The sequence below is a fragment of the Rana temporaria genome, chromosome 6 (assembly GCF_905171775.1).
Source record: "Rana temporaria chromosome 6, aRanTem1.1, whole genome shotgun sequence".
NCBI classification, from domain to species: domain Eukaryota; kingdom Metazoa; phylum Chordata; class Amphibia; order Anura; family Ranidae; genus Rana; species Rana temporaria.
In genome coordinates this window covers 152,143,892-152,156,284 of record NC_053494.1, presented here as the reverse complement: position 1 = coordinate 152,156,284, position 12,393 = coordinate 152,143,892, and the positions used below count along the sequence as shown (strand labels likewise).

The following is a 12,393-nucleotide window of genomic DNA, read 5'->3' as shown; positions in this document are numbered from 1 at the left end:
ATACAAACCAAATTTTGAGCATTCCCTACAACAAAATTTGTATTTTTGGTGAGATACTCCCAAAGAGAAACCATGTCTAAAGGGATGCAGACCCTGCAATTTGCCTCATTAGAACCCTGCATGTGCAGCATTTGATTGCTAATTACAAACCCATTCCCATGCAGATTCACAAATCACATTGACACTGACAAAAAAAACTGCCATTTCTCCAGAATACCAAAAGGTATGAATGTGCAACAAAGTTTGTTAAAAAAAACCTTGCAATTTTGTTTTAACAATTTTTTTTGTTTTAACAAATTTTGGGATTTTGTTTTAACAAAAATGGAGCTACTCTTTAAATCTCGCTCATACACATGTGGAGATTGAGGATGCAGTTAACTCACCAACATTAATTTAAGGGCTTTCTTCACCCACTTTTTTGGAAAAATAAAGTTTCCTACACTTGAATTTCCCATGCAGGAATTTCAGCATCACACAGTATCCATCTCAAAACTACAGACTCCATCCTAAAAAGCAGCTCCAACTAGGGCTACACTGGCTCTCAGCCTATTGGAATGTAGCCTCTCAGGCCAGAACATGACAGTGTCCACACTGTATCTCCAGGTATTAGCCTGGTTAATGCAGACAGACACCCCCCTCTTCCCGTGTGTCCGTGAACCTTCTGTTGCTCCTGGCAGCACAAATGCTTCCTCAGGAGAGTGGAGCCCTAAACTCTAATCGTCTCACAAAACCATAAGGCCTGTTCACACCTGCATATCAACAGTTGCTGGTCACCATCAAGACTTAGACCCAGGGTTGGATTCTTCATCTCACACATACTTTACAAATCCTCCAGGATCCAGGATCCATACCAAGATTTGCTACTCAAAATCCAAAGGCCAGTTTTCTCCTAATGATACAAGAATTTTGAAGCCCCTTAAAGGGGTTGTAACTCTAAATAAAAAGCTCCTGTACCCTTTGATCCTCTCTGTTTTAGGTCCCTGTTCAGTACAGTGTGTGTACTTAAATTCCTAAAAATTCTAAAATTCTAATACTAAATACCTTCTTTGCAGAGCTTTGCTGTGCAGTCATGTGACCTCCCTCTGCCAGCTTGCATTCATCATCAAAGGGGAATATTAGCCCCTCCCACTATAATCATTTACTTGGGAAGAAAAGCAGAGGGAGGTCACATGACAACACAGCAGATCTCTGCAAAGAAGGTATATAGAATTATACATTTAGGAAAGCACACACACTGTACTGAACAGGGACCTAAAACAGAGAGTATCAAAGTAATTAATACATGTTTCTTTACTCTACAAGCACTTTAAGCTGAATGGGTGAGGGGACTCTGGGTGGCGCCAGACTCCTTTGACATACAAGCTATGGAGTATTTTTTTTAAATGGTTTGTTTTCTATGTTATAATAAGAACTAAAATGAATATGTTCAGATATTTACTAAACAAAGATGCAGAGTTGTTTTAGCACATTTAAAATGCTGTTCTATGGGCTAGATTCACATAGAGTTAGGCCGGCGTATCAGTAGATACGCCGACCTAACTCGGAATCTGCGCCGACCTAAGTTTAAGTGTATTCTCAAACAGAGATACACTTAAACCTATCTAAGATACGACGGCTTGCGCCGTCCTATCTTAGGGTGCAATATTTAGGCTGGCCGCTAGGTGGCGCTTCCATTGCGGTCGGCGTAGAATATGTAAATCACTAGATACGCCTATTCAGGAACGTACGCCCGGCCGACGCAGTACAGATACGCCGTTTACGTAATGCATTAGCAGGCCTAAAGTTATTCCATCAAATAGCTGGAATAGTAATGTTAAGTATGGCCACCGCTCCCGCGTCTAAATTTTACGTAGTTTGCGTAAGTCGTCCGTGAATAGGGTTTTACGTCATTTACATCCACGTCTAAATCAATAGGACCGTGCGGCATACTTAGCCGCAATGCACACTGGGATATGTAGGCAGACGGCGCATGCGCCGTTCGTAAAATACGTCAATCACGTCAGGTCAAGCCCCATTAACATAAAACACGCCCCCTCAGCCAAATTTGAATTAGCCGCCCTTACGCCCGCCCGATTTACGCTACACTGCCATAACTTAGCAGGCAAGTACTTTGTGAATCATGTACTTGCCTCGCTAACTTACGGCGACGTAGTGTAAACACGATACGCTACGCCGCCGCAAAGTTAGGACGCCCTTTGTGAATCTACCCCTATGAAACAGTTTAGTCCATGGATGGTTGTATGGGGATGAGATACTGCAGGACAAACCAGTGGCCTTTTTGCAGGCATGTCTTTATATTTAACCTGTCTAATTAAATCCAAATATTTTCAAAGTAAGATTAATAAGCTCTTTAGCAGTTCTTTCTGCATTATATCATTTTCAAAACAATCCGTGCTTGGCTACGGCTAACCACATAGTATCTGTATCCAGACATATCATTGTCAGCTTGGCATAAATTCAAATGTTAATGTAACTCAAGTACCATATGAACCAAATGTTATAATTTTGTGACTGTCACAGTTTTTACTATCACCAGAAGGGAAAACAGAGAGGCTGATAGGAAAAGGTCAGAAATTGTCATGAAACTTTTTATTCTTTATTTATTTAAATATTATTTAACTTAACGTGACAAATTACTCTATATGCAGCTGTACAAACTTCAGAGCCAAGCAATATTGAATCATGTGCATTAGGTTTTCTGCCTAGTACACACGATCAGAAAATTTGGATGAAAATACCACTTTCGAAGCAATCATAAGATAATCTGATTGTTGGTACACAGCTTTCGAGAGCTGATCACGACAGTTCATGCAAAATTGTCCAAAGGGACAAATGTGCTTTTGGTTTAAACAGTACAGTATTCGTCTGAAAAAAAAAAAAATAGGAAGAGCAAGATCAAGCACGCTCAGAAACAAAACTGCATTACAATACAACCCTACAACACATTACATCACTTCCGACATTGTATTCTGTCGTACAAGAATTTTCGTAAGTTTAGTAACTTCTTCATTTTTGACGTGAGACTAGCATGTAAAAAACAAACACACGATCATTCACCCGATATTCTCATCATGTGTACCAGGCTTTAGGGCTAAGAACCCAGGCCTGTGGTTTTTGGTGCGGAAAATAATCACCTATTTTTTTTTCTGTCTGTCACTTAGCTTAAAAGGCTAAAGAACCCCAATATTTAAAGTATATCTAAACATTTTTTTCCTTAATTTTGTATAGACTAGGAAATACATAAAACTATTCAAAGGCAGCAGAAGTTCTGGTCCCCAGACTAACTCAACTCTTTGCAGAGTACCTGGAAACCGGGAGATTGACAGACAGTATGTACCAGGCATACATTGTATTGCTATCCAAACCAGGGAAGGACCCCCTTTGTCGTTCATCCTATAGGCCCATATTGTTACTGAATTACGACCTTAACATACTTACCAATTTGCTAGCCAATAGGTTTATGCAGGTACTGCTGTCCCTTGTCAATATAGACTAGACCGGCTTTATGTCTGGCAAGTCTACGAACACAAATCTTAGTCTTCACCCATCTCCAGCTCCCAACCGAGGAGGGTGCCTCTCGTGTCTTGGTAGCCCTCGACATAGAGAAGGCCTTCGACACAGTCAGATGGTCATATATGATGCAGGTTCCTGAAGGTTTTGGCTTCGGACCAACCTTTCGGAAATGATTCGGTCTACTTCAAAAGTCCCCTATGGCCTATAATAAATTGAACGGCAAACTTTTGCCCTCCTTCCCTATTGGGAGGGGGACAAGGCAGCGGTGCCCTCTCTCCCCTGTTCTGTTTGCCCTGTTGATGGAGTCCTTGGTGGAGGCCCTGCAGAAGTCAGCTGAGGTGTCTGGGATCTGGGTCGGCTCAATAGTCGAGAAGCTAGCATTATATAATGATGATCTAATCCCCTTTTTGCAAGACCCTAGCCATTCACTTTCCGCGATGCTCCAGATCCTGGATCGCTTTGCAATTCTTTCTGGCCTCCATACCAACTGGAACAAGTCACTCGTTCTTTCCATAGATCCAGGGGCAAAGCAGCTGAGTAATCCTAATATACCTCTGCAATGGGCAAGTACCATTAAATACCTAGGGATCAATATCTCTCCCAACACTCAGGAGTTCAGTAAACTTAATCTGTCCCCAGTGCTGCAGTGGTGTAAATCTAAGTTAAAGGCCTGGTTAAATATCTCACTAACCCTTATAGGAAAAATGAATTTAATTAAAATTAAACTGCTTCCAGTTCTATTGTATATTTTAAGGCACTACCTTAATACCTAAAATCCTTTTCCAACAATTAGTTTCCCTAGTGGCTTCCTTTCTATGGCAATCACATCCAGACAGATTTAGCAAGAAAATTATACACAGGGCCTGTACACAGGGGGGGCTTGCCTGCCCTGACTTCCACACATACTACTTGGCAGCGATGCTCACTCATGCCCACAATTGACTGGTCTCGGACGATACCAGTGCGTTAGTAGTCTTAGAGGCAGCACATGTGGGATCTTATGAGGCTCTTGGTAATGCCCTATATTGGGGGATGGGGAGTACTCTGTTACTTTCAACAGAGGCTATGAAAGCGGTCATCAGGGCTTGACACGCGGTGGTAATAAAACCTAAAAGTCATATGGTCCCCTAATACATCACTCTGGTGTAATCCCAGTCTGAGGGAATTTCACTCTCTACCGAACCCCGGATTATGGGTCGGCAGGGGCATCAAAAACTTGAAGGATATCTGCAATGGTTCTGGGTTATTCACTTTTGACAGACTGAAAAACAAATTCCAACTTCCAAACTCTTTCTTCCTCAGGTTCCTGCAGCTGCATTACGCCCTTGATTCAGAATTTGAATTGGTTCAGCTCCACCCAGAGATGATTTCGAAACTCTACTAAATGGCTCTCTGGCCAAACATAAATGCTAATATGCCATTTAGGTAAACAATAAAATAAAATGTCCCATATGTCAAAAAATTACTACTATGCTGTGTCCCTCAATGGACGATAAAGAAAATAAGACATCTTAATCATACCGTTCAGAACACAGGCTAGATATTTATATAGCCTGCTACTCTCAGGTGATTGGACACTGCCAAAGCTTTTGGACATATTTTTGTACTTATCATAAAATCTTTTCCTGGATGTCAATTGAGGGAGACAGGTCCCACCTCACTATATTATTGGCATTATGTACTGGTTGCTCACAGATCTGAGGCATTACAGTATTAGGTGGGGTGGTTTAGGAGCTGGCTTAATATTTTTGTTTGCCAGAGTTCAAACCTCTTGTAGGCAGTAGTATAAACCACATGTCCAAGAATTGCTTACATGGCCTAATAGTCGAGAAAAGGATGTTTCAATAAATGATTATGGTATGTCTCTAGAGCAGCTTTTAGGCTGCATTCGCACATGATCGCAGGCAGAATTGCCGCGATTCTGCCCTGCAATTTCAAAAGACTGTAAAACGCTGCAATCGAGGAAAATTTCAACGTGTAACACTGTCGCCCGAAATAAGATTATGCTTGTTGCGATTGCAGCATGATTTACTGTGTGACAATCACAACAGAATTGTGTTATGATTGGAGTGCCATTCGAAGTAATGGCATCACAAACGCGCAGCCATTTGAAATCGTGTGGCGGAGTTGCAACGATTCCACCTGCGATCATATGTGAATGCAGCCTTCTCAATTATTATGTTGGAGACTGATTCTGGAAAATCAAGTTTTGCCACTTGCTGAATTTACAATATTTTCCAAATATTTTATCATTTCCTTTCATTATATTGTGTAATTAGGTCTGTGTCAAACGTTAATAACTTATTGGGGTCCATTTAAAGTGGGGGTTCTATTTACCAATACAGATCCCCCTTAATGCATTGCCCAATATGTTTCCATACCCTCTTTGTTAAAATCATTATTGTTGACAGTCCTATTAGGTACAAGTAAGGTGTCAAATAGCTTGGTTTTACTTTAGATATATAACTATATTCTGTTTATTTATATTATATGGCACATTGTTGCTGTTTTATATTTCTTTTTCTTTTGCTGTATCATCTTTTTCCTGAATGCATTGGCATTTTCATCACAAAGCTCTTTTTCCTTTTTCTCTTCCCTCTACTGTTTCTTTCCAGGCTAACGTCTGAGGTTACTGGGATGGGCACTCTGTAATTTCCTCATATTCTGACCCTTCTGGTTACTGCCAACAAATGTCCTCAAGAATTTTGACTCTCACTGCAGACCAGGACTTGCCAAAGCTGCTCATGGGACATTTTGAGTGAATGCATGTATTTCCAGCAGATAACTCAGTAGATACATAGAAACCCAGCCATCATATTCAACAGTTCACTTCATCATATACAAGCCAATATATAAACCTATCTATCTATCTATCTATCTATCTATCTATCTATCTATCTATCTATCTATCTATCTATCTATCTATCTATCTATCTCTCTATCTCTCTATCTCTCTATAGATAGATATTTATAGATATATATCTATCTCTATATCTGTAGATATAGAGATAGATATAGATATAGATGTAGATCTATATCTCTATATATATAGATATATATCTATATTGCAGTACACTCATGCACAGTCCACTGTGAGCCATTGTATGCTTATTGGTACATACAAGATCTAGCTGGCCTTAGAATTGCGCTAATGTACATTACGTTTGGTAATCACACAGCAGCTCATGCATGCAGCATATTGTAATAAAAGACTATGCATCTTAGCTACCTAGGAAAAATGACACATATTAGTATGTTGGAAAATCCATGTCTCTCATGAATTATTCTGCTGCTGTTTAATGTATTGTGTTATTTTTAATGAAATGGTTATGTGATACTGCATATAATTAGATTTGTGTTTGTGATAATTATGTTGGTAATTAGCATGTTCACATAACATTTGTATGTATATTCGTACTTTGGCTTGATTATTAAAGTGTTACTAGCTGATGTCATATGCTATAAAGCCAATCAGATAACAGCTACAGTTCTCTAACTAACCTATTAAAAAAATCTGATTGGATGTTATAGAGTTTATACTGTAGGCTCATTGCTCGTTAAGATTTAGAGGGTCTTTCCAAAGAAGATTAAAACCTTCAATATAATTTCCATAGCTGTATGTGTAGGGATTTCCCTAACTCCCACAACCCTTATGTAAGCAGCTACAGAACAAAGTTCCTACTCTTATCTATATTTCTTGGAAAACATCTAAAATTATATTAAAACCAACTTAAATGTAATATTGGTTATATTCAAAGTGATGAAGTGCAATCTTAGATTTGCCAGCGGGTACACTGCAATTAAATTTTGAGATTGTGTCTTCATGGATCTACAGATTGAGAGAGCTGCAGGCTGCAGAGGGGTTAAAATATTTTGGAGGTTTTTTATTAATTTTTTTTTGGAAGATTCATTAAATTCTTTAAAATTAACCTAATCTGGCCTACAAGTTTTCTAAGGGAAAATCCCTCAGATAAAGACACCTTGTGGTTCTTTCAAACTATGTTAGTCTTCAAATTGATCATTGGATGCTAGGCCAAAGTTATATGTAGGGTCTCTAGAATAAGCCTTGCTATAGGCCCTTCATTAATATTTTGATACTACTATCAGATGCCAGAACATTAGTGAGTAAATGAAATTCTGATATTTGACAGCTGAATGGCAGTAGATGAGTTCAGTATTTGGAAAAGTAAGGCCTCGTACACACGATAGGTTAAACAGAGGACAACGGTCTGATGGACTGTTTTCATCGGTCAAAACCGATCGTGTGTGGGCCCCATTGGTTATTCATCCATAGGTTAAAAAAAGCAATCTTAATTTAAATTTAACCGATGGATACCTAACCGATAGAAAAAAAACAATTGTTAGTAGGCACAACCATCGGTTAAAAATCCATGCATGCTCAGAATCAAGTCGACGCATGCTTGGAAGCATTGAACTTCGTTTTTTTCAGCACGTCGTTGTGTTTTACGTCACCGTGTTATGACACGATCGTTTTTTTAACCGATGGTGTGTAGGCACGACTGACCATCAGTCAGCTTCATCGGTTAACCGATGAAAACGGTCCATCGGTCCGTTCTCATCGGATGGACTAATCGTGTGTACGCGGCTTTAGGCTTGATTTAGATTTGAAAGAAGTCAAGTTGCCATGTACCAAACCTCCAAAGTTGCTTCACAAGATTCGACTTGGAGACAAATACAGGTACTTGCAAGAACCACAAGGTTACTGCACTTAAGCAATGTTATTACAGTACTATGTGAATGTTTTATGCTTAGTAACTTGGTGAAAAGTATTTAAAGAAGAGAACAAAAAGTGTCTGAGCAATGGAGGACACAGAATGTTTCATATAGTCTGTTCTCCTGTATTTATATAAATGTACCCAAGGACCAACCTTCTGCTGACATTCCTGCCACAAGTTATGTATTTTAAAACTACATGTTCATGATACAGTGTTTCTTTTCCAGTTAAAATGTACTTTACCAAAAGCATACTGTCATTGGAATATTAGATTGAAAGTCTTTTCAGGGATGTGGTAAATTCCATACTCTCCATGTGACTCTATTAAGGAGTTATTTCTTCTTAAAGTGGTATTAAAACCTTAACACAAAAAATGAATATATTGCAGCTTACCAATCCTTTAATGCAGCTCCTGCATTCTTCTTCTCTTTTTTTAAAACTTTATTTCCACCTGGAAATGTGGCAAGTAACACACTTCCTGTCTTAGGGTGTTGCCATTTCAACTGAGACACCTTTGGACAGCACTATTGTCAATCTGGGGAGAGGGTAGTGTTAGGCCCCGTACACACGACCAAATTTCTCGGCAGAATTCAGCCAGAAACTCGGTCGGAGCTGAATTCTGCCGAGAAACCCGGCCGTGTGTACACTTTCGGCCGAGGAAGCCGACGAGGACCTCGGCGAGGAAATAGAGAACATGTTCTCTATTTCCTCATTGTTCAATGGGAAATTTCGGCTCGCCGAGATCCTCGGCGGCTTCACAAGGAACTTGACGGGCAAAACGATGTGTTTTCCCCGTCGAGTTCCTCGGACGTGTTTACGGGGCCTTAGATGTACCAGCAGAGTTAGATGGAGTTGACGAACAAATTAAATCTGTGGGTAGAGTGCAGCATGGTGTTTTGCGAGCAGAGATCACAGAGGTCAAATGAAATAGAGCAATGTATTAAAATAGTTCCAACAATACACAACTAGGCTTGGTGGGTACTAGGCACAGCCAACCAAAGCCATTTACGACACTAAGGCCCTCTACACACGATCAGTCCAAACTGATGAAAACCGACTGAAGTTCAGTTTCATCGGTCCAAACCGACCGTGTGTGGGCCCCATCAGTCCGTTATCCTTCGGTCCAGAAATTTAAAAATTTAAAATTGAACTGATGGACTGGTAACCGATAGGTCAAAACCGATGGTTAGTACGCAAAAGCATCAGTTCCAAACCCGGGCATGCTCAGAATCAAGTCGACGCATGCTTGGAAGCATTGAACTGCATTTTTCTCAGCACGTCGTTGTGTTTTACGTCACCGCGTTGGGCTCGATCGGTTTTTGAACTGATGGTGTGTAGGCACATGAGACCATCAGTCAGCTTCATCGGTGAACCGATGAAACTGAACTTCAGTCCGTTTTCATCAGTTTGGACTGATCGCGTGTACAGGGCCTAACAGAGAAGCATATTCTGAGATGATGCCGACAGCTTCTGCAACAAGGAGCAGGAATGTGGCCTGACTGGTCCACACACATTTAGGGTTCCTAAATGGAGACAGTGTAGTCCCTGCATTTTTACTACTCCTCTGAAACCTTTCCCTCCCAGACAGGGAACCTGTTTCTACACTAGCCACTCACACAAAGAGTGCCAAACCCAGGAGCCAGGGTCTTCAAAGGATTCTGCCCTGACCTAAGATCTGAGGTCACATGGGGCACCAGCGTCCGTTTGGACAGATATCTACCTGGTGACCACAGGAAGTAATAGAGGAACCAAGTTCATCATGACTTCCTCTTCTGCATTGCCGCTTATGTTGAGCACCACCTACAGTGGGGAGTACAGACTGCACCTGCCTACACACCTTTTAAGCAGTTTACAGCAGGAACAGTTTTTTTGGGGGGGGCGGGAAGGTTTTACATAAATTAATACAATAAATAAAAAAAAAAAATAATAATAAAAGTTGACCATTGTAAGCACCCCTCAATGTTAAATGATGTGTCCTAACACCCTGTCATTTTGACAACTACCTCATCTAAGAATTGTTAAGCTGCAATATAATACATTTTCTAGTTTTGAGATTAATAAAGCTTTAAACCAGGAGACACACCTTTAATGATTCTGCAGGTCAAATCTATTTATCATGTTTACAGGTGTTCTCTACTCATCACAGATGCAGGTTACAGGGGGGTCGGTAGCTGGATTCAATGTAAAATTGTATTGAAAGTGGTAATTCCATGACCCCTCAAAGAGTATCAATCATGGACTTAGAAATCTGTTCTCTCCACTTTACTGAAGATATGTTGTTTCCAGGCATCACATATCGTGTCTGATTCCTTTGTATAAATGATCTTCTTCCTCCAGATGTTAAACAATAAGCAGATTCCATCTGTGTATACAGTCTTCACTCAGCTGCTCACAGGAAGGAGAAAGACATTGTAAAATTATAAAGATGATTCCAACATAGAAGGCAAAAAAGGGACTTCTGCCTGGTTTATTAGCAATTGGCCTTTTCATCATACCAATATACACCCTGCTGTCCTTATTTCCTTCTCCCAAAGCAGTTAGATGCAAGTTTATAATGTCCCTGTGGTCTTTGCAGCCAAACGGGTGACTGGCAGCTGAGGTTGGGCAGTGACAGTAGGAAAGGGAAGGGCTTGCTGTGTATAACCATGGCATGTCTCACGCTCCCTTCTCCTCTGACAGCTCCAGATACAGGTTCAATGGCCCAGATTCACGTAGAATCGCGGCGGCGTAACGTATCGTAGATACGTTACACCGCTGCAAGTTTTCATCGCAAGTGCCTGATTCTCAAAGCACTTGCATGAAAACTTACGCTGGCTCCCGCGCCGTACCTACTGCGCATGCTCCGTTTTGAAATTCCCATCGTGCTTTGCGCGAAGTGACGTCATTTTTTCGTGCGTAGCGTACTTTCGTATTCCCGTGTGTCTTACGCAAGGACAAAAAAATTTCAAATTTCGACGCGGGAACGACGGCCATACTTTATACAGCACATACGTGGGCTGTGTAAAGTTAGGGCAGCAAAAACGACGACTAACTTTGCGACGGGAAACTAGACTAGCAGCGACATAGCGAACGCGAAAAACCGATGTGGATCGCTGTAACTACTAATTTGCATACCCGACGCTGGTTTACGACGCAAACTCCCCCCAGCGGCGGCCGAGGTATTGCATCCTAAGATCCGACAGTGTAATTCAATTACACCTGTCGGATCTTAGGGCTAACTATGCGTAACTGATTCTATGAATCAGTCGCATAGTTAGGAAGACCCTAAAACAGAGATACGACGGCGTATCAGGAGATACGCCGTCGTATCTCTTTTGTGAATCTGGGCCAATGGTTTCACATCCTGTCTTGTTGTTGAGCAACTAATAGTAATGTGGGAAGAGATGGGCCTCAAAGAAGGAAGCAAGAGCCACAGTAACAAAGCATCATCTGCTTCCTTCTCCAGACAAGATGAATTCTCTTACTTATGAATCCCTATTCTACAAATTCCCCCCCAGACATAAACTTAAATAAAACAGATCCTGCTTGGAATGTAGCCTAAAATGGAAAAGCCAGCAGCTTATAACTTGCACAGTATTTCCTTCTGGAAATATGGCCGGCACACCAAGTGGCTGCTTTCACAGTGAAAAGCGAAATCTGTGCTTAGACATACAGAACTGCATCCCATGATCCTAGTACATACACATACTTATCTCACATTCTGACAGCTTTATCAGGATTATTTTTTTTCTGCTCCAGATTCATCTGATTTTTCTGATTCTTCATTATTACGGCTTCCTTAGCTTCCGGTGTCTATTCTGTGGAATGAAACTTTGTTTATTTAAGTATGATCATTTTGTCTTCTTGCTTCTTTGAAATTGTTGATGTGTATGCAATTGATTATTTATTGAAAAATTCTAAGAATATATATTATTCTATGCTCATTTCAGTATCTGCTTGTTTATTTCTGAAGGCACATGCTTATCACCATTTTCAGAATTAGAAAGTTGTATGTAATGAACAATGAAAGCACAGCAGAGGTGAATGCACAGTGGGTGTTTTGTAGGGACAGTCCTCGGTATTGATTATTTGTCCCTGGAAACGTTTGATCTGATTTCCAGATTAGTCCCTGGCTTTACACATTCATGTGCAGTGGAACCTCGGAT

The 12,393-nt window shown here is 40.6% G+C and overlaps 1 protein-coding gene across 8 annotated transcripts in view; it reads left to right on the top strand.

Annotated features, from left to right (window-relative positions):
• PCBP3 (poly(rC) binding protein 3) overlaps positions 1-6,438 on the top strand; it is a 99,291-nt gene extending 92,853 nt beyond the window's left edge. For 4 of the 8 annotated variants that reach the window (XM_040357619.1, XM_040357616.1, XM_040357618.1 and 1 more), the window contains 2 exons: positions 4,816-4,938; positions 6,129-6,438. In XM_040357619.1, coding sequence (XP_040213553.1) covers positions 4,816-4,897 — 82 coding nt within the window. In that variant the 3' untranslated portion in view covers positions 4,898-4,938; positions 6,129-6,438. Of the gene's footprint in view, positions 1-4,815; positions 4,939-6,128 lie in introns of those variants that run through there. The other 4 variants (XM_040357622.1, XM_040357620.1, XM_040357617.1 and 1 more) reach the window with 2 other exon arrangements.
• Positions 6,439-12,393: the final 5,955 nt, after the last annotated feature.